The sequence below is a fragment of the Vidua chalybeata genome, chromosome 13 (assembly GCF_026979565.1).
Source record: "Vidua chalybeata isolate OUT-0048 chromosome 13, bVidCha1 merged haplotype, whole genome shotgun sequence".
Taxonomy (NCBI): domain Eukaryota; kingdom Metazoa; phylum Chordata; class Aves; order Passeriformes; family Viduidae; genus Vidua; species Vidua chalybeata.
The window spans coordinates 3320761-3345742 of NC_071542.1; the positions used below are offsets into that span (position 1 = coordinate 3320761).

The window sequence follows — 24982 nt, forward strand, 5'->3', positions numbered from 1 at the left end:
AGCTGGCTCGCGTTCAACATTTCTCTTTTTTTCTCTCTCTCTTTTTTCTCTTCTCTCCCCCAGCTCTAGAGAGAGGGGGCGGGGAGAAAGGGAACATCTTAAAAAGAAATCTGCAGAAAAGACATGGGAGTTACTTAACGAAAATCCAACCCAAACAAGCCCAGCTGGGGGATTACAGGCACGGTGGTAGGAGCTGAGTGGGGAATGAGTGCAGCAGCATGGGGAAGGCAGTGTGTCATCCCCCCCCCCCCCCCCCCGCCCCGAGTTTCTTTAGTCGTAAAAGGAAACAAAAAGGGATCTCATGCAGAGGCAGTGGATGGGGAGAGCAGCCGACTGGCTGCCAGCAGCTGGAGGAAGGGCCTCAGCACTGCAGCTCCTAGTGTTGCTGCCTCAGCTGGGGGCTTGGAGGGAGCCCTTTGCGGGTTTGGCAAGTGGGGGGGGCAGCATTCCTTCTATGCCTTTGCAGGGGCGTAGGTACCTTTGGCTCTTTAGGGAAGGAGTAGAGGGCTCTCCTCTCCTGGGTTGCTGCTGGCCAGAGCAACCATCTCACCAAACCTTCTGCTCCCTGCCTTGTGCCCGCTGGAGGAAATGCTGCATCCTGTAGATTTTTCTCCCCCTTTCCCTGTCCGCTTTGCCGCTCCTTCTTGTGGGCATTCCTGAAAGTTAATCAGGGTGAAAATTGCAGTCAGTCATGTCTGGAAGCCACCAGAGGCTAATCCTGGAGCGCTGCAGGCTGGAGCACATGGCTATGAGACAGTCTCCCTATGTGTGGGCTGGCTGCTGCCAGGAGAAGAGCTTTCTCCTACATCTTGTCACCCTTGGGTGGTCAATCCTTCCCAGTTTTGGTCTCCTGGCCTCCAGTAACCAGCAGAGAAAGCCGGAGTGGTGTGGGTTCAGCAGGATCTGAGCATCCTCCACTGGTTTTATCACATAGAGCCAGGGGCTGGCACAGTTTCCTTGCTGCCTTTTGGAAGTGGAGCTGTTCTGGTGGAAGAGCTGTCTCTAGGTGTGTGTGCAGCCCTGAAAGTGAACTTTCAGGTTTGTGTCTGAATATGGTTTGGCTCTGTCCCAGCCCATAGATGTGGATTATAGAGGTCTCAGCACCTAATGGAGCTGAATTATTCATGTCTGGTGCTGTGTGTGTGCAGCATTCCCAAGCAGAAAGCTGTCTCCTTGTAGGATCTGCGCTCCAGGACTGCTCTTAAAACGCTTTGTTGGCAGGTCTCCAGGCCAACAAGTGAGCACATGCTTTTCATGTTGTGCGGGGATCAATCCTGCGATGGCAGGAGGTAAGGGGAAGGACACGTTTACAGCTGAATCAATCGCCTTGCTCTGTTTTCTGAGATGCTGTGATTTATGGCAGCGTTACTCCCCCCGCAGGAGAGTGGGAAGGATCTGGATACCACCCGGTGCTTCTCCAGCTTGGGCAAAGGAGGCAGTGGGAGAGGTGCCTCTTTCTCTGGGCCATGGGGTGTGGTAGCCAGGGGCTCCTGTGCACCCAAAATAATGATGGTGTGTCAACTTGGGGTCCCTGCGGGTCTGGCTTGGGAGGGGGACTCCAGATGCTCCTCTGGCTGCAGAGGCTGAGCCTGCAGTAGTGGAGTAGAGAAATGGGGAACTGGGATGAGAGTTTTGGGGAGGGGAAAAAGCTGTGGGAAATGCTTTAGAGCCACATGCAATGGAGCATATTCAGGAGATCCCCCCCAGATCACATTCCAGGGTCCTAGCCTCCAGCTCTGCTCTGGAAAGGGCTGATCCCTGCCCTAGTCCCTCTTCCTGTGGTGGCATGCCTTGAGTTCTCTGCCTCACTCTCGTCACAACGTGCCTTTACCCTGCTCTTGCCAATCCAGCATGTTCCTGTCCATCCTGTTTGTGGTTCCCTTCTGTCTGCATTAGCAGAGCCTGGGCTCCTTCGGCACCTCCTCCGTAGGGTGAGGGTTTTTGCTCCTCTTGTTTTCTAACCCTTTGATTGTTCCTGGCTCTCCAATTGCCGGGGACCCAGCGGACTTCTGGGCTCCTTCATCCTTTTGTTGTGGTAGGAATTGGCAAAAGCTGCTGCTGTTAGCAGAGTTTCAGACTCAAGTCCCGCTCATCTGCTGTCCTTATTCCACATGTATAAATAATACTTATGGAGATGTGTGTGCGTGTGTATGTGCACGTTTGGAGCAGCAAGGTGAATTCTGTGGTGGGAGCGGAGAGCTGGCCAGGCTGGCATTGTGCAGGTGTTGCATGGAGCAGGTGATGCTATGCATGTTGCACTACTACCCTGCAGATTGTCTGTCGTTTTTCTGTCACTGCAAGGTCAGATCCTTGTCTGCTTTTCCCTCTGACCTGAGCTCGCCATGCCTCTTTGCCTGCTCCAACTTTGGATCGGGAACTCTTGGATTTGGAGACTGAACTTCATCCTCTGCTTTCATCTCCTGTGGGTTCTTCCTGGGCATCAGTGGTCATCAGTGGTCCACTGGTTCATTGGATTCCATGCCTCAGCTTAGGGCTGGGAAGGGACTTGTATCAGCCAAAAATATGGTTCATCCAGCTCCTTACTGGCTTTGCCCACCTGCACAAAGGAATTGCCTTGAATCCATGACATTAAGAGTGTCATGCAGGGGTGATGTGGTCGCTGCTGATTGCTGGCCCCATCAGTGATTTGGAGAGAGGCTCTGGAGAGGCAGGTTGCTGGGATTGGACACACCAGCTTGGAACTGGGGAATAGGTGCTGGAGCAGGAGTAGGAAGAGGAGGAGGAGTAGGCGGCCATAGAAACACACAGGTCAGCTTTGGGAAGCCGTTAGCGACTCTGGTGCACAAAGTGATCTCCTGATTCGGCACTTTCCCTGCTACTGAAATGAGAGGTCAGTGCTTTTCATTTCCAGCTTGCACGCAAGCCCCCCAGCTCCTGGGGTTAAAAATCTCCGTAATGACCTGTCAGAGAGTGGATTATTAGCTGTGCAGAGCTGAGGATGCTGTGGGGAACAGATGGAAAATGGTCTGGCTGCGGCAGCCTGGCTGATGAAAGAATCCCTGGCATTTTTACAGTGTTTGCGTCTCTGGAAACGCACCGTGAAGCTGCTTTCCAGGCTCCTGCCTGCTGGGGTTTGAAGAAATTTGTGTGTGTGTGGCTTTTTTGGGTTGTTTTTTTCTTTCTTTCTCATTTCTCTTTAAGTCACCTGTTTTTGAAGTGTCACTTGTAAATAGTACCAGGAGCAGGCAGGCCTGGAGCTTGGTGGGGAAAGGGAGGACAGTGCTGCTGGAGAGGAGCCTTATCCAAATGGCTGGTCAAGGATTTAAGGATTCTGGAGAGCAGGTGGCCTTGCTGGGCGGTGCTGGGAAGAAGCTGTTACATGTGTTAATTATGTCTGTCAGGGTAATTGCCATGGCTCGGGTGCTGTGTCAGGTTGCATGTGGGTGTCTTTTTTGTTTCTCTCCCTGGGGGCAAGGCTGGGAAGCAGGGAGGAGATACTTTGGGCTCACCGGGGTCAGCTGTGGCGTGGGCAGGTAGGGCTGAGCCCCCTCTTCCCACTTAAGAATGGCTACTTATACAATTGCATCTCCGTTTCCCATTGGAAGCTTATGGTGGCCAGAGGTGATGGTGGTAAACACTCCAAATCTGGGTACTGTGTTGCTCTGTCTAGAGGTGTGGGATGGGAACCCCTGTGCTTCCCACTGCAATTTGGATTGCTCTGACGCATCCCAAGTGTCACAGGCACTCTGAAGCTTGTGATTTATTTCCCACCAAGGCACTTGACTTCCCTGGTGAGCAGCTCTTGTCCCTCGCAGCGAGGCTGGTGTGGAGAGGAGCCCTCCCTCTGGGTAGCATTGGCAGGAGAGGAATCAATCCTCCCTCCCAGGGGCAGCGCTCGATAATTCAGAGGAAAATGGTGAGCGGGGAAATGTGTGAGTAATGTCTTGTTGGAGCCGAGAGCCGTGACCTGCCAGGGCTGGTATTGATCGAGGACTGGTGCCAGATGGCCGCTGCTGCGGGGGCGGCTGTGGAGCAGCCCCAGCCCAGGGGGTGGCAGAAGGATGCTGCGAGGGGGATTTGGGAGGTTGGGGGTTTCACTCTGCCCAGATCTCTCTTGCCTGCAGGTGTGCCTGCCCATGGCTCTTTGTGTGTAACCCTGTTCTCTTTGCTCTCCCTTCCAGCAGCGATGCCGTCACCTGGGCAGACCCGGACCACTGGAAGCCCCCCAAGGACATAGGTGACCCCCAGGGCATAGAGGCAGGGAAGAGCCTTGAATCGTGAGGGGACGTTAACTCTAAGATGTCCTTGAGCAGCGGAGCTTCCGGAGGGAAAGGAATTGATGCAAACCCGGTTGAGACGTATGACAGTGGGGATGAGTGGGACATTGGTGTAGGGAATCTCATCATTGACCTAGACGCTGATTTGGAGAAGGATCAGCAGAAATTGGAAATGTCGGGCTCCAAGGAGGTGGGGCTCCCGGCACCCAACGCAGTGGCAACACTACCGGATAACATCAAGTTTGTGAGCCCAGTGCCAGGCCCGCAAGGCAAGGAGGGCAAATCAAAGTCAAAAAGGAGCAAGACTGGTAAGGACAGTGGGAAGCCGACCCCAGGGTCCTCCCTGTTCACTCCCAGTGAGGGAGCTGGTGGCAAGAAGGAGGTTCAAGGACGCTCTGGGGATGGTGCGAACTCGGGTGGTTTGGTGCCCGCCGTCACCCCGAAGAGCTCGGAGAAGTCAGCCAAGGCGTCTCGCAGTGTGGCTGGCTCCAAGAAGGAGAAAGAGGGAGGCTCATCCAAAAGCAAGAAGGAAAGGAGTGAGGGCGCGGGGACTGCGGCAGAGAAGGAGCCCAGCGTGCTGCAGCCCCTGGCCCTAGCAGTGAGGGTGGGACAGTATGACGGGGGCCAGGGGACAGAGCCTGCTGCTGCTGAGCAGCTTGGGAGTATAGCTATTGACACGGGAGCTGCGCTCAATCCCTTGGGAGTAAAGTCGGAGCTGGAGGATGGAGAAAGTGAGTGCCGGCAGCTGAAAAAGGTGAAGTCAGAGAAGGTAAGAAAGGTGTTGGGGCATGGGTGCCATTGCTGGTGCTCACATGGTGTTGCTGTGACATGGTGTTGTGCGTGACAAGGGGGTGGGACTGTGTGTCTTGTACTGCTGGGGCCAGCACTGACATGTGGCTGGTGCCTCCTTGTTTTGGTGTGAGTTTGGTTTGGCCGTGTGATGCGCTGGTGTCTGGACATGGCAGCGGAATGACACTGGTCAAGCTTGGCTTCTGGGAACCGTGCGTGAGCAAATCACCTGCAGATTGTGTTCTCTGTGCCATCCTGCTGAGATTTGGTTTTCTTCAGCACTTTGGCTGTGCAGAATAGGTCCAAGCCTCTTGGCCTCTGTCACTCTGAAGACAAGGTGATGTCCTGGTGCTTTGTCTGCAACATCTCCCAAGGGGACACAAAGAGTCTGTGCTGTGCTCTGTGTTCTGCTGGCTTCTCCTTGTGTGTCAAGGTTTCCTGCATCTCCCAGAGGAATGTATTTCTCTCCAGTTGCATCATGTGCAGAGAAGGATCCCTTAACATGTTAGTGGATGTGGCATCTGCATGGGCATGTGGGTGAGCACAAGGAGCAGGGCTGACAGGAGTCACCACCTCGTTCCCAGGTCTGCTGATGGTACGTGGGCTCCCTGTCCCACCTGTGGTGGTTATCCAGGGCTTTTGGGAGCTGTGGGTAAAGTTTGACGTGTCACTCCTCTACTAACACACGGCAGTGATGCTGAGCTGGCCAAGCTGCTCTTCCAGGTCACCAGAGGCATGAGAAGCCCGGCCAATGGCAGATGGCCAATGGGGTGTGCGGTCGCCTGTCCACCTGGATGGTGCTGGGCTCTGGGTGGCTACTATGTGTCTAGACGTGGCCATTTTTCAGGACTCTCTGCTGGTTTTTGAACAATCACAGTGGCTGATGTGATTTCTGATTCAGATGGGGAAGGCTTTAAGCGTGTGGAGGTCTATGCTTTCCTCCGTGCCAGCTGCACACGGGGTGTTGCTGGTGTGTGTCACACACAGGGTGAGCATCACAAGTGTGTGTGTTTGGGTCAGCTTGGCCCTATTGCCATCAACATGTGGCAGGACAGTGGCTGGGGAATATGAAAAGCATAATCACCATGTTTGCAGCCAGAGGTTCCCTGGGAGGATTTCTGCTTTGGCATGGGGATCACAATGTGGGCACTGGGATGGGTGAGGAGGGCACAGTGGTGTTCTGGGGCAGGTGATTGAAGCCTGTAAAAATCAGGAGAGGGGTGGAGACATCTTGTTCATTTGTCTGTTCTGGCAGTGGAACCAAAGTGAATGAAACCAGGAAGAGCAGCAGATGCTCTTTTGCATGATGGACTGGAATATTGCTGCTAAAAGCTGTGGATACTGGAAGTCCACCTATGAATTGGGGCACTTGAGTGGGTTGGTGGTGGAGAAACTCATCAGGGGGGTGTACAGGGCAATGTGTTTTGGCTTGGGAAAAGCATGAGGAGGACAGAAGCTTGGGAATTGGTTTGGGAAATACCTCAACATGCTTGGCTGTTATATTCCCTCATAGCCATCTGTGCTAGCTGCTGTGACAGCCAGCATTGGAGCCGGCTGGACCTTGGGTCATACCGTGCATGGCTTTACTGTATTATTACTATTAAAGATTTATTTCTTTCACTGATATAGCTGTAGAAACTCTTTGCAGTTGGAGATACCAATGTGATGTGTGGTGTTGGTGGACGAGAAGCTCCACACATCCTGGTCACGTGTGCTGGCATCTGGAAACCCCTCTGGGTCCTGGGCTTGTCCCCCCGTGTGGGCAGCAGGGGAGGTAGGGATTTTGCCCCTATGCCCTGCTCAGGTGAGACTGCACCTGCAGAGCTGCCTCCAGCCATGGGATCCCAACATGAGAAGGACGCGGAACTGCTGGAGTGAATCCAGAGGAGGCCATGGAGATGCTCTGAGGGGCTCTGAGGGCTGGAGCCCCTCTGCTCTGGAGCCAGGCTGGAAGAGCTAAGGGTGTTCACATGGAGAAGAGAAGGCTCCAGTGAGACCTCAGAGCCCCTTCCAGTGCCTAAATGGTCTCCAGGAGAGCTGGAGAAGGTCTTTGATCAAGGACTGGCAGGACACAGGGAGTGGCTTCCCATTTGCAGAAGACAGGGTTAGATGGGATATTGGGAAGAAACACTTTCCTGTAGTGGTGAGGGTAGTGAGGCCCTGGCACAGGTTTCTCTTGAGAAGCTGTGGCTGCCCCATCCCTGGAAGTGTTCCAGGCCAGGTTGGACAGGGCTTGAAGCAGCCTGGTCTAGTGGGAGGTGTCCCTACCCATGGCAAGAGGTGGAAAAAGATGGGCATTAAGGTCACTTCTAACCCAAATAATTCTATCTTCTCCATGCTGACACCTGGTGAGGATGGTTCTGCCATTTTACTTGTCCAGATTCAAGCATAACCTCCTCACTAAAAGCTCAGGCTGGAGGGCTGATCCCCGTTTTGAGAAGGGATTTGATGTCTGGATCTGCAGGAACATGTGTCACTTAGGAGGAAGCATTGTCTGTGTTTCGTCAGCCTCCTGGGGCCAGATGGATGGCTTCCTTTGGGTCGGGAAAGCCGTGGGCGAGGAGAAGAAAGGTGTCTGCATGGTATGGGGTGGGAAGGCAGTTTTGAGTCTTGAGGAAGAGACGGAGGCAGGCTGGGTAGATGCCTGGGCAGGGTGGAGGACCGATGGGATGCAATGGGGGATGTGGCCTTGGGCTTGTCCTGTCTCCTGAAAGCTGCAGCGATGTCCCAAAAACTGCATGTGGAGTCCAAAGGACAAGCCAAGAGCAGAGGTATGTGCTGGCTGTGGGAGAGAGGGCAGCTCCTCTAGGCAGTGCATCGAGAGGATTAAGGTGGCAGGTTCATTCTGGCCTGGGGACAAACCCTGCTTGGCAAGTGAGAAATTTGCTCAGACTGAAACAGGAACAGCCACAGCGTGACTCAGCCCAACCTTTGGTCTCCGTCAGCTTGTCCTTTGCTTAACCCTGTACTGCTCCCACTTCCGTTTCAGGCAGGGAAGCTGGTCTCCATCTGTGGATGAAGAAAGGGAGACTGTCTGTCCCTCCACTGCTGAAGCCTGGGGTGGGTGACCTCCCTGGATGTCACACAAAAGAGATGTGTGCTGAGCCAGTAGCTGCCAGCCAGGAGGCTCTGTTGTATCTCCATGGCTGGAATAACAAGCACTTTGGCAGGGAGTATTTTTCCTTGATGAGGTGCTTCAATGCTTCAGCCAGCTCTTGCCCCAACCAGCTCACCCCACTTGCCTCTACTTCTGCTTTTGTGTTCTTCCAATATCTTGCTGTAGGATTTGGCAGCCATTGAGTCCTTGTTTGGTGTAGGAAGGAGCTTTGCTTTGGGTTTTGCCAGACACTTTACCACATCAGCCGGTGCTCCATGGCTCTGTCCATAGGCGAGTTCACCCTTGCTCCCATGTCTGACACAGCAGTCATGGAGCCTATGGACATGGCCCTTGGGCTCCATTGGATGTGTTTTGCCAGTGTGACTCCATGGCTCTGGTTGCTGCTTCCTGGGGTGAAGCCTTCAGAGCTGAATATCCCAAACATCCTTTTTCTTGGTGTGGATATTGGCTGTGTCCTGGCTTGTACGTGCTCTCCTCAAACCTGAAGCTATCAGTGTGCCTGGGGCACAGGTGGTAACTTCTCCAGGGATGGGGCTGATCTTGATGAAACCCACTGGTGATAGCCCTGCTGAGACTTTCCAGGGTTTCTGGGATGGGCTGAACACCTTGAGAAGGTTTGCCTCTGGATGTGGTCAGTGCCTGGGCAGGTCCTTGGAGCTCCAAAAAATATTTGGAGGGGCAGCAGTGGGAGCTTAAAATACTTGTAGCAGGGAGAGAAAAGAGCTTGTGCTGGTGAACTCATGAGCATGGTGACCAGTGGCTGGGTCAGTCCCTGGGTCACTGGGGATGACTGGAGCTGAGTTGGGATTTAGTTTGCTTTGTTTTGCTTTGCTTTGCGGGAACACTGGTGCTGGGAGGGAATGGCAGCTCTCAGTGAGCAGCCGAGTTCAGCAAAATGGCCGTGCACGGAGGAGCAGCGCTGATTTTGCCCCACCAGCCGCCGTTGCGTGGCCGAGCTGGCCTTGGGGCTGGTGGCCAAGCTGGCCCCTTCCTCACCAGCCTTGCACCCACCACACAGCCCACACCGGGCCCCTGCACCCGCTCCCAGCACTCTGGGGCGTGCTGGCCCAGCCGGGGGATGTTGAGTATTAAACAAAAGAGCCTCCCAGCTCTTGGCTGCAGCTCCGGCTTTGTTTTGATTGAGAGGTTGTTCAGCAGGAGGAGGGAGGGTTTTTTTTTTCCCTTCTCTTCTGACGAGCATCCAGATGTGATGCTGCTGCAGACAAGGGAAAGGCAAACAGAAGCCGATGGAGACTCGACTTTTCTGAAAATCCTCTCTGGGTCATGTGTGCTGTGGTTTTGGGCAGCCAGGAGGGTGGATTCATCCGTGTCCCCCTGCGGGAGAGAGGGTGGAAGCCACCGGTGCATTTTTTTTCTCCTGAATTTCTCCTTAGACACAATGTAGTGATGCCCTGTGTGTGCTCAGAGCAGTCATCCCTGCTATGGGTGACCTCATAGACAGGGGCTGTTGTAAGATGGGGGACACTGCAGTGTGTTCACACCAAAACTTGTGTGAAAATGCCCTTGCAGTTCTGTAGGAAGACAGCGTGGCAGCAAAGGGAGTACTTGGGGTCAGGTGACAATGGAGGCAGTGGAATGGTGACACCACACCAGTGGCAGCTGCCAAAAAAGAAAATACACCCAAAAATACATCTATGCACTGTCCCTGCTGCTGCTGGCTTATCCAGCAGTTTGCAGGGTGGCTTTGGTGTCACCTTTGTGGACCTTCTTTCCCTAACCCAGGGATGCAGACCTGTGTGGTGCCTCCAGTGCTGGTCCTGCAGCCTCAGTGGGACCCCCAGGTGCCAGTTGTCCTGCACCATTAATCCTTTACCTGGAGTGAAAGCATGGTTGCCTTTTTTTAGCCATTTTTCCATTGTTGGGGGAAGGGATGAAACTTGGTTGTGCATGTGGCAGCAAGGATTGAGGTGAGGGATTCTTGTGTGACTCCAGCTCGAAGAGTTGAGATCTCCCAGTCCCTCTACTGGGTCCAAGCCCAACAGGAGATGGATGCAGACACTCTTAGGAACATTTCTTGATGTGGGGGAGAACCAGGATGAGATGTTTGGGGTGGTCACAGCCTTCTGCTTTGAAGACATGCTTGGGATTTTGACTCGTGTGAGGTTCTTTGTCTTGGGGCCAGAGTTTGGACAGAGAAACTCCCAGTGGAGCTGTTTTGGTTAAAACAGTTGTTGCTTTTTCAGCCCCTCCAAAGCTGGCTTTGGAGCTGGTGTTCACCCTGTTCTTTGTTTTCCCCAGGGATTTTTAGGGCATGTGGGAAGCCCATTGCTTGGGTAGGGACCTGTTCATGCCCAAAACTCTGGGTAGAAGCTGATTCCCAGCCCTTGCTCTGCCGGGCTTGTTTCTTTCCAGGCAATGGCAGCCAGTGTGACATGGGCAGCTCAGGGAGGTGGCAGGGGTGTGCAGGCAGCTACCGGCTCTTGCCTGATCCTCTCGCCATGGTTCTTTTTCTCCAGCCGTGCTGGAATTGACTGCCTCCAGAGCTGCTGACAGAGCTGTGTTGGGAGTCCTTGGGAATGACACCACTCGTTTCCTTATTGTCCCCAGCTCCACCGCCCAGAGCCTTCTGCTCTAGGAACAAGGCAAGAAGGGGGCACGCAGCCAACATGTGTCAAGAGCTACAAAGGAGGAAATTGGCCTCGTTCACTTCAAACCATGGGGTTACTGCTGGAGTTTTGGCTCCTGCTGAGAGGTTATTTATATGTGGGCTTTCTTTTATAACCACTGGATGTAGCAGGCTGGGAGTTCCAGCTGATCCTACCTCTGAAGGCTTTGCAGAGGGAAAATTGCATCTCTCTCTGGTTGCTTTCCCAGATGGCCATGTTAGGAAGGACTAAAAGGCTAAGTTAGCTTTGATGCCAGACCCATCAGCATTGCTGTATTGCAGTGAATTGGCTGTCATGCCGAAACATGGCTCAATCTCCACCAGAATGGGCAGCAGGACATGTGGCTCCCTGTCAAGGACATGGTGGTAGGAAATGGAGCAGCGCTGGGAAAGAAGAGAAAAAACCTCTCCGCTCCTGAAGCATGAGAGTGGAATGACACTGTGGTAAAGAAGGGGCTGATAGAGGGGGGACAGAGGTGGAACAGCCCCTTCTCAGCTTTCTTGGTGCAAGTGACCTGAAAATCTGCTTCCCCAGTGCTTTGATGAGAGATTTTGATGGGAAGGCCGGCGGGTGATTGATCCTGCTGACTCATGGACCTGATTCCTCCCTTGAAAGCAATGGCAACTGCTAGAGATGGGTCAGATTTTGAGGCTCTGGTAGACTCTGTGGTGTTTTTTTGCTTTGCTTCCAGGCTGGCGGTAGCTGCTCATTAGCCTAATGACCCCCAGTTACCCAGCACCATTTATCTGCCGAGGGAGATTTCTTTAAAGGAAGATTTGTGCCTCTGGAGCGCTGTGCAACCCCAAAGGCTTCAAACCCCAGCGAGCTGCTCCCGCAGCCCTGCCAGGGAGCTGATGCAGGGGGAGTGTGCCAGGAATAACCCACTAATGAGCAAAGCTGCTTCTCCACCCGGCAGCCAGGGAGGCCACAGGAAAGGGCAGCAGAGCACAGGCTGCCTGCATTTCCCCTCCTATGCTTTTAAAGGCTGCTTGGTTGGGGATTCACTGCCTTTTCCCTGTTTGCTACAGGCACGACATCTTCTGTGCCACTGCTTTCACAGTGCTGCATTGCTCTGCTGCTACTCTTGAGGATGCTTTGAGCTGTAGCTGTGAAATCCATCTTTCCTGTGAATCCTTGTGTGCAGGCAACCCTGGAGATGTGTTGGGCAAGAGGGTACTTAAATCCCCAGAGCTGAAGTTGGGTAGGAGAAAAGGCAGTGGTGATTACTGTGGACTTTCTGGGGTGCTTTTGTGACATTCCTACCTTGTGGTGATCAGTGCCTGGAGCTTGAATGCTCATTGGGTGCAAGAGGAGCCACCCTAGGGCTCAGAGCTGTTGAGCAGCAGCTGGGAGAGCAGCCCAGGGCTGGGAAGCAACTGCCAGGCTCTGGAATGATTTAAAGCCACCAGCAGCCTGATGATATGTTGTATTCGGTGACAACATCTGCTCGAGATATTCCTGTCCCTGTTACTCATTCCTGCCCACGGACCAGCTCAGGGAACTGATCTGATGTAAATAAATGTGCTCAGGGTTTTCTGGGGTGAGCTCAGGTTGTGGGCTGACATGGATGGGTGAGCTAGGATGGATGGGGCATGGGCAGTGGTGATGGCACTGGGGCTGGAGATGGGGCATGGCAGTGATGGTGGCATCTGGGGCTGGAGATGGGGGTTTTGCTGGGGCCATGCTGTGGTGTAAAGGCTTTAGGGTCTCACTGGCCTCTCACAGGGCTCACAGTAGCTTTGGTGAGCTCTGCTCAACCCAGGAAAGCACATTGATGCCTGTGCTCCCCATCCCTCCTCCTCCTGTGCCCCCAGCCTTACCAGCTGAATGGTGTGAGCTCCATCCCAGTTTTTTGTGGGCAGGATAAATCCCTTTGTAGGAAGATGCTACCATGGAGCTTTTGTACTGTGTGGTGATGGCATGTACTCACATCTGCTGACTTTTCCCCTGTCCTTGACACTGAAGTGGCTTTAAAACTTGGTATCTAGATTTACTTTAAAATACTGTCTGGCCCTCGTTGACTTGGGATGTCTTAGAATGTCTTGTGATGAATAGTGCAGAGAGCATGCCTGCTCTGCAGGCCTGAGCTGGAATTCTGATTGGGATGTGGATGTAGAGGTCACCATGTTTTGGTGAGGGGATGGGATGTGATAAAGCTCAAAAGTGGATTTTGTCTGGTGCTGAGGGAGTAAGAGAACCCTCTGGGTTGCCCTCCCTTCCTGCAAATGCTGGAGCCCGTGTGTCTCAGTTTCTCTTGTCCTCTGCATGGATTGGCTGCTCCTCTTAGGCTTGAGCATGGGGTTTGCTGGGGGGAGCACGAGGGTGCTCTGGGTAGAGAAGGCACCATTGCAGCTACAAATCCTGTGTTTGTCTGTGGTTTTGTTTTTTTTCCCAAGGCAGAAAGTAATTTCCTTCTGGGAGTCTCGCTCACTCACTCCCCCAGTTAGCCACAGAAATGCAGTGTTGTGATATTTCCCCCAGGTACAAGGCAAACGAACGCTGTTCCCAGACTCCCCCCGCTCACCCTCTCATCCCTCTCTCCACTCTTCGGGGTGCAGGTACACTGCCTCTCACACTGGGAATGGCCCTCTCATGTGGTTAACAGATGGCTGTGGCATGTTCTGGAGTCAACTGCATGCCATATGGCTGGTGGTCACCATCCTCGGATCAGCCCTCAGAAGAAGGACCCTGGAGCTGGGTTTTGGCCCTGTGTTCAAGCCTGACCTGAAGAGGGAGAGCTGCAGCCACCCGGTGGGTCATCTGTGGATGGTTGCAAGTGGAGTCTTGGGGTTTGTTGTCTGAAAAGGAAGGCCATCCCAAAAATCACTGGTACCAGTGCAGCTGGGATTCTCCATCATCGTTGCGGTGCAGAGGGAAGGCTGTGATGTCCATGTGGTCCCAGACCAGACATGGTGCACGCTGAGAGCCATGGCTGCTGTGACTACACCAACTCCAAGCAAGTATTTCCAGCTGGTGCTGCCCTGCCAGCTTGGGATCCTGACCCGCCTTCCCTGGTGGGACACCAAGCCTGCACTTCTGTGTCCCTCTGACCCACCGTGGTGTAAAGAATGGATGCCCCTTTGCAAGGAGAAGGGAACAAAGAAAGGGTTCAGTGAAAGGGTGGTGAGGCATTGGAACAGGCTGTCCAAGGAAGTGGTGGAATCACCATCCCTGGAAGTGTTCAAAAAGTGTGTGGATGTGGCACTTGGGGTTTGGTGGTGAACATGGTGGCACTGGGTTAGTGACTGGACTAGAGATCCAGCCACTGGAGGTCTTCAGACTTTATGAATCTATGAAAGCTGGAGTCAAGTTCTGGGAATCAAATGGCTAAGAGAGGCTTGGAGGAACAGAAGAGCACTGGGTCTGGGCTCTATGTGTTCAGAGGCCAGGGACAATTGTTTTCCAAGGCTGAAAGGGGAGGATGGCTGGGCTCCAGGCAGCTCTTGGAGGTGGTGACAGAGTCATCAAGCAGAGCTGTCCTGTGCTGGCAAAGCCTCTCCTGCCCAAGCGGGACCAGTGGATCTATGGGGTGCTTTGTACACAGAGCAAGGTTTCAGGGTTTCCAGGGCTGTTTGCTGTTTCGTGGCTTGGAGGGGAGGAAGGTGACTGTGTCTATGTATCATGAACCTGGTTTGCTGACAGGAAGGTTTCTTTCTTTGCTCAGCATTAACATTTCAAGGTGCAGGAACTCTTTGGGCATTTAGTGTTTTATGGTCTCACAGGCTGGCTATTAATGCTTTTCTTTGTGGGTAGGGTGAGGGAACTGGAGGGGCTGAGTGGTGAATGGCCCTTTGAAGGAAGCCAGCCTTTTGATCAAACCCCTATGGCCATGGGCAGAGCTGCCCAACCTGGGGAAAGAGTTGAAGGCCCTTGGTAGTGGGGAGAGCAGGTGGTTTAGCTCTTGGACTGGATCTGGATCTTGCATACAAAAAGCCAAGGCTGCATGTGAAACCATGCCCAAACATGACCAAATATGCCATGGCTTTGCCAGATCACTGCCTGGCTTGTGGAAGAGCCAGGTCCCAGGAAAAGGCCCTGCTCTAGAGGGGCTCACAACCTGTGTTCCCCACCCTGCTGCTTCCTCCAGTCCAAGAAAAGAGGAGCTGTTGGTGTTCCCTGTGATAGATACCTCAATAGTAGCTTAGACCAGTGTCTGTCCTGTCCATGTGGTCTCTCAGTAGGGTCTTCCTGTTCCCCCAAGGACCATGAGGAGGTTCATGGCATTAAAAAATGGAAGTGTTGGGATTTTCAGGCTGTGTGCTGATCAGTAAAGGCTTGGTCCTGGAAGAAGCAGCTCCCTCTGTGGGGCCCTGCAAAGGAGGAAGACACAGCAGAGAGGGCAGCAACATACATGCTTCTGGTTTTTCTTGTGAACAGAGGCTGTTTTGGGGTTCCCTTGCACCACCCCTGTACTGTCAGTGTGCTTGAGCCCCAGGACCAAATGCATCTGCCTTCTGACAGGGAAGGGGCTCTGCTCAGCTCTTGGCTGGGAGGACAGGAGCCATCTTCATGGTGACCTGATGGCCTCCAGCCTTCGGCCACAGGAACGAGTGACTAGACTTGCAGGTGCCTATTTCTGGGCAAGAAACCAATGATCCTCCAGGCCACCAAAGCAGACAGATTTTTCTGGGCAAAGAGGGGATCCAGTTTGGTGCAGATCTCAAGCTGGTAGCACAAGGAGCCTTTGATGAGATGTTATCTTCTCTTTTGGAGTCACCATCACGAACCAGAGCATGTCGAGTAGGGGTGAGAGCCTGGAGTAAATTGGATGTTTTTGGCCATGGAGATGCGTTACAGTGCAGTGCTTTACTGCTTACCACTACTTCCACTGTTGTGTGTTGCCCAAAAGCCTTTGGGAATGTTCCTTCCTGGTTGACCTGTTTCAAACATGATGCTGAAGCAGCACCCAGTGAGGTGCCTCAGCAGCCCCTGTCAGCTGAGCATTCCCAGCCTCCTGCCAAGGAATGAGGCCATTAAAACCCAGTCTCCTCTGGGAGCTGATGGTCTGATATGGGAGATGGAAGGAGCATTGCTTTCAATTTCCTGTTGATCCTAATGAGCCAATGTGGGAGACTCAGATGGCTTGGCTGTGTTGGGGGCTGTTAGCTCCAGCACTCAGAGCTGCTCTCAGGTCTGCTTTGCTTCGCAGTTCTAGGAAATGGAATAAAGAGAAAACCACTTAGGAGGATTTTAATCAGAACTTGGCAGAAGAACTTAAGGAAACCCAAAAAATCTTCTGACAACTGCACTTGACGCTGAGATTGCCAATGAATGGGAAGGGCAAATACAGGGTCTTGGCTCAGGTGGGTTGGGTTTCTTCTGGCTCGTTTAATAGGATGCCATTAGCATTCCTGCCCTCCCTGGCTGGGAGGGGAGGAGAAAAATAAACCTTCTTCAATATGCTGGAGACTTGTCAGCTGGAAATAAGGCTGAGTCCTTTGAGAATGGATGATGAAAGTCATCCCAGATCTGCTGGAGATGGCCAGCATGGTTCAGGAGGAGGAGTTGGTGCAATTTTTACTAATAGTGGCCTTGGAGTTTGAGAGAGTTTTGTGGTATGGTTGGATTTCTTCAAGAGGTTGATCTTGGCAGGCTGAAGAGGTGGGTCTGTGTGAACCTCATGAAGTTCAGCAAGGCCAAGTACAAGATCCTGGCTCTGGGCTGGTACCATCCCTAGCACAAAAACAGGCTGAGTGGAGAATAGATTGGGCACAGCCCTGGGGGAAGGGTCTGGGGATACTGGTGGGTGACAAATTGGATGTGACCTGGCAGTGTCTGCTTGTAGCCTAGAAAGCCAACCTGGGCTGCATCCAGAGGAGTGTATCTGGCAAGTGGAGGGAAGGAGGCTCTGCCCTGCTCAGGTGATGCCCCACCTGCAGAGGTGCCTCCAGTCTGGAGGTCCAACATCAGAAGCTGCTGGAGTGAGTCCAGAGAATGCTGTGGAGATGCTCTGAGAGCTGGAGCTCTGCTCTGGAGCCAGGCTGGGAGACTGGGGGTATTCACCTGAAGAAGAGAAGGCTCCAGGGAGACTTCAGAGCCCCTTCGACTGCTTAAAGGGCTCCAAGAGAGTTGGAGAAGGACTTTGGACAAGGGCCTGGAGTGGGAGGACAAGGAGAGGTGGCTTCCCCCTACCAGAGGGCAGGGTTAGATGGGATATTGGAAAGAAATTGTTTCCTGTGAAGGTGGTGAGGCCCTGGCACAGGTTTCCTAGAGAAGATGTGGCTGCATTGTCCCTGGACATGTTCCAGGACAGGTTGGATGGGGTTTGGAGCAACCTGGTCTAGTGGAAGGTGTCCCTACCCATGGCAGGGGATTGGAAAGAGATGAGTTTGAAGATCCTTTCCAACCCAAACTGGTTTGTGATTCAAGTGGTGCTGAACTGTTGCTGGTGAGTGCTGTTGGGAGTGAGAAATTTGCTATGAGGTTCAAAGCCCTTGTGGATGATGTCCGGTTTCAAACTAAGACATCTGAGGAGTGGACAAACCTGTTGCTGTGATGGGAGATTTCATCAGCTCTCCAGATCATCACTTAGAGCTGATGGCAAGTTTCCCATAACATCTTCCTAGCCCAAGTTTCTTGTCTCAATTGTAACTCCTTTTGTAAATTGTTATTTTGGAATATTTGATTAAAAATCCATGGAGTGGTATGAGTAGCTTGACCATTTAGGGGCAGGAGAGTTGCAAGAGCAGTTCTTGCATGTGTGTCCTGCAGCTGGGTAACCCAAACCAGCTTTTGTTTTCTGATTCCTGGGGAGGGGAGCGTGTAGTTCTGGTTTATAAGTGTGGGCCTGGCAGAAACCAGAAATTGCTGAGCAGAAACCCCCCCAAGTTGTGTTTATTAGTAAAGGGCTTTCCAAGACTGCATTGTACCACTGCTTTTTGTTTTATTGATATTCCAGCATCTGGACTGTTTTCCTAAATGTGCTTTCATCCAAGGAGAGATTAAGGGAGTGAGAACTGTTCTGATAAAGCTGCCAAAAATAATCTTTGCTTGAGACTAAGTACCGCTCTTGGGACTTTGTCTTGTAAAACAATTTGTGGGTGAGCATGAAGAACCATCCTAGGAAGCCCCAAATGCTCCAGATTGTTGTTCCTGCTGGGGGGTTAGAGGACGATAAATTTTCCACAAGAGTGTTTGAATTTGTCACGTGCTGCCTGAGGTGATCTAATAGCAGTCAGGGAAGTTTTGGGAGTTTGTGGCTGAGTGAATCCCTGAGAGGAGAGATCTGCATGCAATGTGGTTGGATTGATGGGAACACTGCTGATGCACACATCCATCTTCCTCACACCCCACAATGGATTGCTCATGGATGGGTTGTCACAGGAGCTGATGTAATGAGGGTGATAACTGGCGTAACTTTAGGTGTTGAGGATGTGATGGTAGCAGTGTGATGCACATAATCCGTGAGGTTTTGTATGAAGATCCATCTGAAAGTAGGTTGGTGCCGCATTGGAGTAGTTTGGCTCTCAGCACCTGCTGAGATGCCAAGCTTAGCAGAGCACAGCAGCTGTAATGCTGCCCCCTTTGTCATTCTCCTTCTGGCAGTGTTTTTCCTAAAAATCACATGTCCTTATGCTGTGACTTTGTTTGACAACTTGTGCAGTGACAGGGAGCTGAACTTCTTCCTTGATGAGATATGTAGGTATATGTGGCATGTGTTCTCCAAACTTGCATGGCCTTGAAGGATGGTTTGGATGCCATCTGCTTCCTAAAGGACAGAGTTAGAGCTGCTGGAGGAAGCTTAACACGCTTCTATGGGCCGTATGTTGCCCCGTGGCTCTCCTAAAGGACCTGAGATTGGCTGCTCTGGGTCAGTTCAGTTAATTCACAATCAGCAAGGCACTATTAAAAGCATGCTCATAGGAGAACTTTCTTTGAGGTTCTTGGCTAGTGGCTTGGGTATCCCACCTGGGAATCACACCATGGCTTGTGAGCAGGTGATGGAAGTCATGGCCCATTGAATATCCCGAGTCGGAAGTAACCCACAAGGATCATCAAGTCCAACTCCTAGTAGGCTTGACTCCATAAATAGTTATGTTATTAACTTGGAGGAGATAGTGTTGGTGGGACAGACTGTTCCTACTCAGGGATTTCTCTTGGCTCTAGAAACAGGAACTCTGGAAAGCACTATCAGAAAGCATCATCAAAATCACCCTTGGTGTCTCTGCCTGCAGAGCTACTAAAATTCCCAGGATGGCTGAACACATCAGTGCTGGCTGGGAGCCATTCTGGCTCCTGCCTGGGGTCATGGTGCAGGATGGGGGTTCTGGCTCTGGAGACTCACTGAAGGGTTCCAGCTGGCTTGTGACCCAATGAGGCCGAAAGTAGCCGCTCTTCCATCTGGGCCAAGAATTTGTAAGGGTTTAATCACTGTCCTGGCACTGGGCTGGCACACTCTTCCACTGTCAGATTTACTGCTGTTGGCCCCCGAATGCCCAGTGCAGCTTGCTTTTATGGAACCCTGCTTGCTTCTATGGGACCAAAATTAACATCTCAGCATAGTTAGACTTTTTTAGTATAATTTGAATGTCCGACACTGCAGTCTTCAGCTGCTTTCTTATGGTGAAGTGATTGTACTGTGCGTGCTTTTGAGTGAAGTTTGACCAATTTGGTGAAAGTTTTGGTCTTCTCCTTTACTTAATCTTCTCTGCACAAGGGAAAGGAGTCTTTTATCTGGGTGTATTTTCTGTGGCCAGGGCTCTACGTTCCTTCCTGAGCCATGTGTAGCCTGGTAGTGTTTTAGTGGGAAGAAACTAATGGCTGAAGCAGCTGCTTGGGCTTCACCCTGCAGAGGAGATGGTGTGGGGGGACTGGGGATGGAGAGGGGTACTGCACTGGGCTTGAGGCTTGATCCAGATTTTCATCCCTGAATCACTGCAGGATGAAACCCTGCCATGGCAGGGGTTTGGAGCTGGATGAACTTTAAGGTCCCCTCCAACCCAAACTTTTTTGTGGTTCTGTAAGCTGAGTTTGACTCTGGCAGCTGATAATTTAAGATCAGTGATGCCCTTCTCTGTAGGTGTTTGCCCCAGCATTGCCTGTCTTCTTGTTGCTGACAGCTTCAGTGCCTCTGCCGTTCCTTGCCGTTGTCCTGGTCGAGAAGCAAGAAAGCTGGAGGAGCCAGGTGTAGTTCCATCTTAGCGTTTCATAGACTCACAGGCTGGTTTGGGTTGGAAGGGTCTTTTAAACTCACCTCATCATCTTGCCATTGTCCTAAACCACTTTCAGCCCAGCCAGGTTTTAGGACCAAGCTCTCTGGATACAGCTGGTATTTGGTGATGATCTCTTGGAAGATGGGAGATCTCAACAGAGAGCTTCCTCACAGGTTTGTTTTCAGCTTAAACGTGGGCACAGGAACCTTTCTGCCTCCTTGTGCAGTCATTGGAGCTTTGCTGCTCCCCCAGGAGGTGTCCTGCCTGCTCCTGGCCACCCCTTCCCACATCGACGCTCAAGGGTTTGTGCAACCATGTGGGGAATTGGGTCAGGGACGTGATCCAATTAAAAGCTGTGCTGAGTGACATCGAAAGCAGGTTTTAACCAGGCAGTTTCCTGATAGTCCACAAATGCCTGTTGTTAGGAAAAGAGGGCTTTAGACCACAGCAGAAATAAACAGGAATAAATGGGTGGATTGTGGTGGGATGGTTTCTTCTGGTGGTGGTGCTGGTCCATGAAGGCTTGCTGTGTTGGTAGGCAACTGTAGGGACAACAAACCCAACTCCCACTTGGGTTCTGGCTGGTGTGTCTTTGTTTTCTTCCCAGGGAGCCCAGTCTCACTCCCTTGTGTCTGTTTGTGGCTACTGTCTCTCATGGAAAGCCTCTCATGAGATGTTTCTCAGGCTCCTTCTCTTCAAGGGTGCAGCCAAGGGCTGTGGTCACGGGGGAAGACTGGAATTGCAGTGCACCCATGCCCATCCTCACTGCCTGGGGCAAAGGGGGGTTGCCTTCAGTAATCCTGACTAATCCTTTAATCTGTATCAACACTGATAGGTATTAAAGCAGCAGATAAGGTTCAGACCATGGCTTGGAGCTCAGCGATATCCCCACCCTCTTCCAGCTAAATCTGGGCTGATTGTGCTTTCTCTTAAGGGGACCGTGCTTGTTTGCCGAGCAGCTGCACTGGGTTGAGAGGGTGGATTAACTGTTCACATCTGGAACATGCCCTTGTTGCTGGGCTCCAGCTTGCCAGACAAGTCCATTGATCTGTCTATGTGTGTTCCTAGTAACCAGCATCCTGTGCTTTCTGGAGCAAACCCCTCCAGGTTCATGTTCCTCTGGCAGTCAGCAGCAGATCTGTAGCCTCCTGCTTTTTATCTGTGTTATTCACCTGGATATAAGCCTGATTCAGTTATAGACACTTCACGGAGCTCTTAAGCAAGAGCATAAAGCTTTCCAGTGCTGTGGATCTGCACTTCATTGCTGCCTGCTGCTCACAGCAGGATTTCCCTCCTCCCCCACCTGCAGAGGAGGACTCCCACCACCACGTCCTTCTCCTCCAGGCCTTCTGCACTCTCTTGTTTTTGGACGCCTTTCCTCATGGCTGAGGTCTGTGATGTTCTCACTTGTATGGCTTCTGGGCACCTCCAGTTACCCCAATGATCCAGCGCTGTGAAGGCAGGACTCCAGAGCTGGCTGTCCCATGTTTGGTGGGCACCAAACCAAGGTTGTTAATGCCGGGAAGAGCTGCTCCCAGTCGAGTTCACTGTGCAAAACAAACTGTCCCTATTGTTTTTGCTGTTGTAGGCTCATCTGCCTTTTCCCTGTCCTCTTCCAGCTTCTCCCCATGCTTGTGGGATTGCTCCGAGTTTGCCACTGGTTCCCTCATCAGCAAAACCATGGTTAATCCTTCCCATAAATCCTTTAAGCTGTCAGCAAACAACCCCCTTCTTAAAATTCTAGCACGCAAGCTTGGCTGGGATGGAGTCTGGCTCACAACCTCTAAGTTTCATTTTTGTTCCCAGATTATCACCTCTGGTCCTTCCTGGTCCCAGTTTTGGCTGGCACTGCAGGCTTCTCAGCATGGCTGTGGAGCAATGGATGGCTCATGTTTGTGTGTGGCCTTCCATGATATATCTGAGGTATAAAAACATTCAGGTTCTGGATTACCTAATGAGGGGGTCCAGGTGTGTCAGGTGGTTTGAAGCCACAGATGAGAATATGTTCCTTAGATTGCATGTGGATGAAGTCTCACCTCTCTGAGGAGCCACCTATCCTGTGGGACAGAGTGTGTTGGCCCTGTTTCTTGCCTACATGAGCTTGACATGCAGCTGATGGGGCCAAAATGGGCTAAAAAATAAGAGTAAAGCTTTTTTGTGGTCATGCTCATCTGCTTGCCCCCAGTCTCTCACATCTTTGCTGTTTTGCTCTCAAACGTGACTGTTTGGCTCTTCTGGGTTTGTTTATTCCTGTAAAAGCACAAGGTTGGGTCACTGTTTTGGGCTGTATTTTCATTGGTGATTAGGTTAGGAGCTTCAGGTATTGTACATCTTCTTTTGGAGGATCTCTAAATATCCTTTCCTTCAAAAGTTGACATCCTTCAAGGCATTTGGCAGAATTCAAGAGAACAAAAAATTGGTTTCTCAAAATCTCAATCCACGTCTTGAGTTTTTCTTCTGTGAAATTTGGTTTTTCCCTTAAAACTCCTGATGAAATACAGTTTAGAATTTGTGGGATTCTCATTACAGGACTGTCATACAAGAACCACAAACCTTTTTCCACTGTTGATCCCAGAAGGAGGAAAGGCTCTGAGACTCTCCAAGGAATATTGAATGGCATCTTGCTGCCGAGTGGCTGCATCTGGGGATTACTCAGTAAAACAGAAGGAGGGGGAAAAAAAGGTTAATGCAGTGTTGGCAGCCGGCAGCTCCAGAAGCTCGTGTCCTTCAGGCTGCCGTGATTCAGCTCGGTGACTTGTGTGCAGGTGGTTCTCAGCTTATCCCTCAGGTCTGCCAGAAGAAAAGGATTTGGAGGAAATACCATATTAAATCTAAATTTCTGAAAAATTGATTTCTTAAAATTGATTTTTTAAAAAAAAAAAGTGCATTTGTCAACAGGGGCTAATGGTAAAAGGCATGTGGCTAGTGCACACAGCCCTGTGAGCACCCTCTTTGCACAGGCTGTTTTCCTGCTTTTTTAGCTCTGCACCAGTGTCAGGATTCATGGAGCAACCATGGAGCAACCGATGCCTGTAACACCACAAAAATCCTAGGGCTGAATTTGGGGTGAGTCGAGGTGGGAGAAAATCCATGGGCAGATGCCAGGCAGCTGCAGAGCTGCTCCCATGAGCCAGGCTGCTGCTGGCTGCCATTGTGCTTTCCAGGAGCTCCAGCGAGGGTCAGCCTCCAGGCATTACATGCTTTCTTGCAGGCTGGTTTGATGATCACCTACCACCAGCAAGCATGGGCTTGAGCAAAAGCCGGTCACCTGGATCTACAGGGTTTTATTTATTATTACTATTTTTTTTTGCAAACAAGCTGGGTGATCTGCACTCGGTTGTTGGCACTGCATCCTGTAGCATATGACAGATAATCAGCCTGGCTGCTGGCCCGCGGAGGAGGTGAGGCTCCTATGGATGTGTGACCTGGGAAGGCACGTCAGCTCCATAAATCACTGCCTGCTGCTGCCCGTGCCTTGCACCTCTCTTCAGCTTCTTGGCAAATTCAGTATCTGCAATGGGCTCTGGGTGGCTCCTTGTCACTGGGTGAGCATGCGATCAGTGTCTGTGCGGGGAAAGGAGGCAGAGCAGTGTCCCCTTCTGTCCAGTCCCCTCACCTCCTTTAATGTCATTCCTCAGACAGAGAAAACTTGGATAAACTGCTGCCTTGCTGTTTTCCTTGTGCTGGGGAGCGTGGCTTCTTACAGACACCAGAACTCCTGCCCAATCCTACTGATAATGGCCTGAGTCTTTAAAAGCCAAGGATTGGTGATAAAGGGTGGGTTTTCCTGGTTTTGAGTGCTGGTGCTCAGTCATGGGGTGCATCAGGTTTCTAATTCATGTGTGTTAAACTTACCCAGGTCTCCACGGCTCTGCTGTGCTCATTCCCAAACTGCCCTGGGAGCAGCCACATGCTGGGAAGGGGGTCTGTGCTGGTGAGCCTTTTTACAGAAGCAGTGAAAGCATCCTTTGGAGGTGCCAAATTCCCCATTCCCGGGAGTATCCTCAGAGAGAAGTTGCTGCTGCCAGCACCCTGCTCCAGGAGATGGGAGATGCTCAGCTAAAGGAACAGGACCCCGGCTCAGCAATCTCCAAGGATGGCTGCTGTGGAGACTGCCAGCACAGAGGGCAGAGAGGGCACTTGCTTCGCTCTGGGTGGGAAGGGAAGTTGCTGATGTGATGGAAAAAGGCTTTTTCCCTCTGCCAAGCTGCCTCCCACAGCTCTCCCTGCCTGTGTAGCACTGCCCAAGGCAGTGTCCTCGGCATGACTCCAGCTGCGTGCCAGCTCTGTCTCTTCACTTGCTCCTCTGAGATGTCAGTACTTCTCCACTTAGTTTGGTGTGTCCCCTTGACTTTTCCTATGCTTATTTGTTACTTATTTGCCTAGCTACTGTTACCATATCCAGGAATGTTCTTCAGGTCCCCTTCTTCCTCCTGTCCCTTGGTGTTCTCCATGTGAAAGGAGTGATTTCCAGGCTTTTTACCAAGTTTCAAACTCTTTAATTCCATTGAGACCCTCCCAGCCCCAGGTCCTTTCCTAGTGCCCAAGCAGCTTTTCCCAGGCTTACATCCCTGCAGTCATCAGCTTCCTTCTTTGAGACACTGCCCTTCAAATGCCAGTGTTTGGTTTTTAGTCTCCATGGCTAGGAAGCATCTCTGGGATCTGCCGTATCAGCCGTGCCCCTCTCCTTTCCCAGCAGCGTCTTAGAGGCCCTTGGGAAGCTCTTTGGTTGTCCCCACATGAGCTGTGTGATGTTTAGGGGACATTGCCACGGTCTCTGCTGTAGAGAAGACCTGGGTGGTGTTCAGACAGGCACCAGTCACCTGCTTTGGCTTGGTAAAAGCCAGCATCGGGTCAGATATTGGCAGAGATCCCAAATGACGGTAAGGGCGTGCAAGGAGGACTTTTGCTGCCAACACCACTCTGAACACAGGGGTTGCACTAGTATCCATCCATCCATCCATCCATCCATCATCCATCCATCCATCCATCCATCCATCCATCCATCCATCCATCCATCCATATCTTGCCTTCATACGCACTTTCCTGCCTGCTCCC

General features: G+C 51.8%; 1 protein-coding gene across 9 annotated transcripts in view; it reads left to right on the plus strand.

Moving 5' to 3' along the window:
- Positions 1 to 24982, plus strand: part of ZNF609 (zinc finger protein 609) — a 72809-nt gene that overhangs the window by 9539 nt on the left and 38288 nt on the right. For 6 of the 9 annotated variants that reach the window (XM_053954551.1, XM_053954549.1, XM_053954550.1 and 3 more), the window contains exon 2: positions 4143 to 5007. In XM_053954551.1, the coding sequence (XP_053810526.1) occupies positions 4261 to 5007 (747 nt within the window). In that variant the 5' untranslated portion in view covers positions 4143 to 4260. The remainder of the gene's footprint in view (positions 1 to 4142; positions 5008 to 24982) is intronic. The other 3 variants (XM_053954545.1, XM_053954548.1, XM_053954547.1) reach the window with 1 other exon arrangement.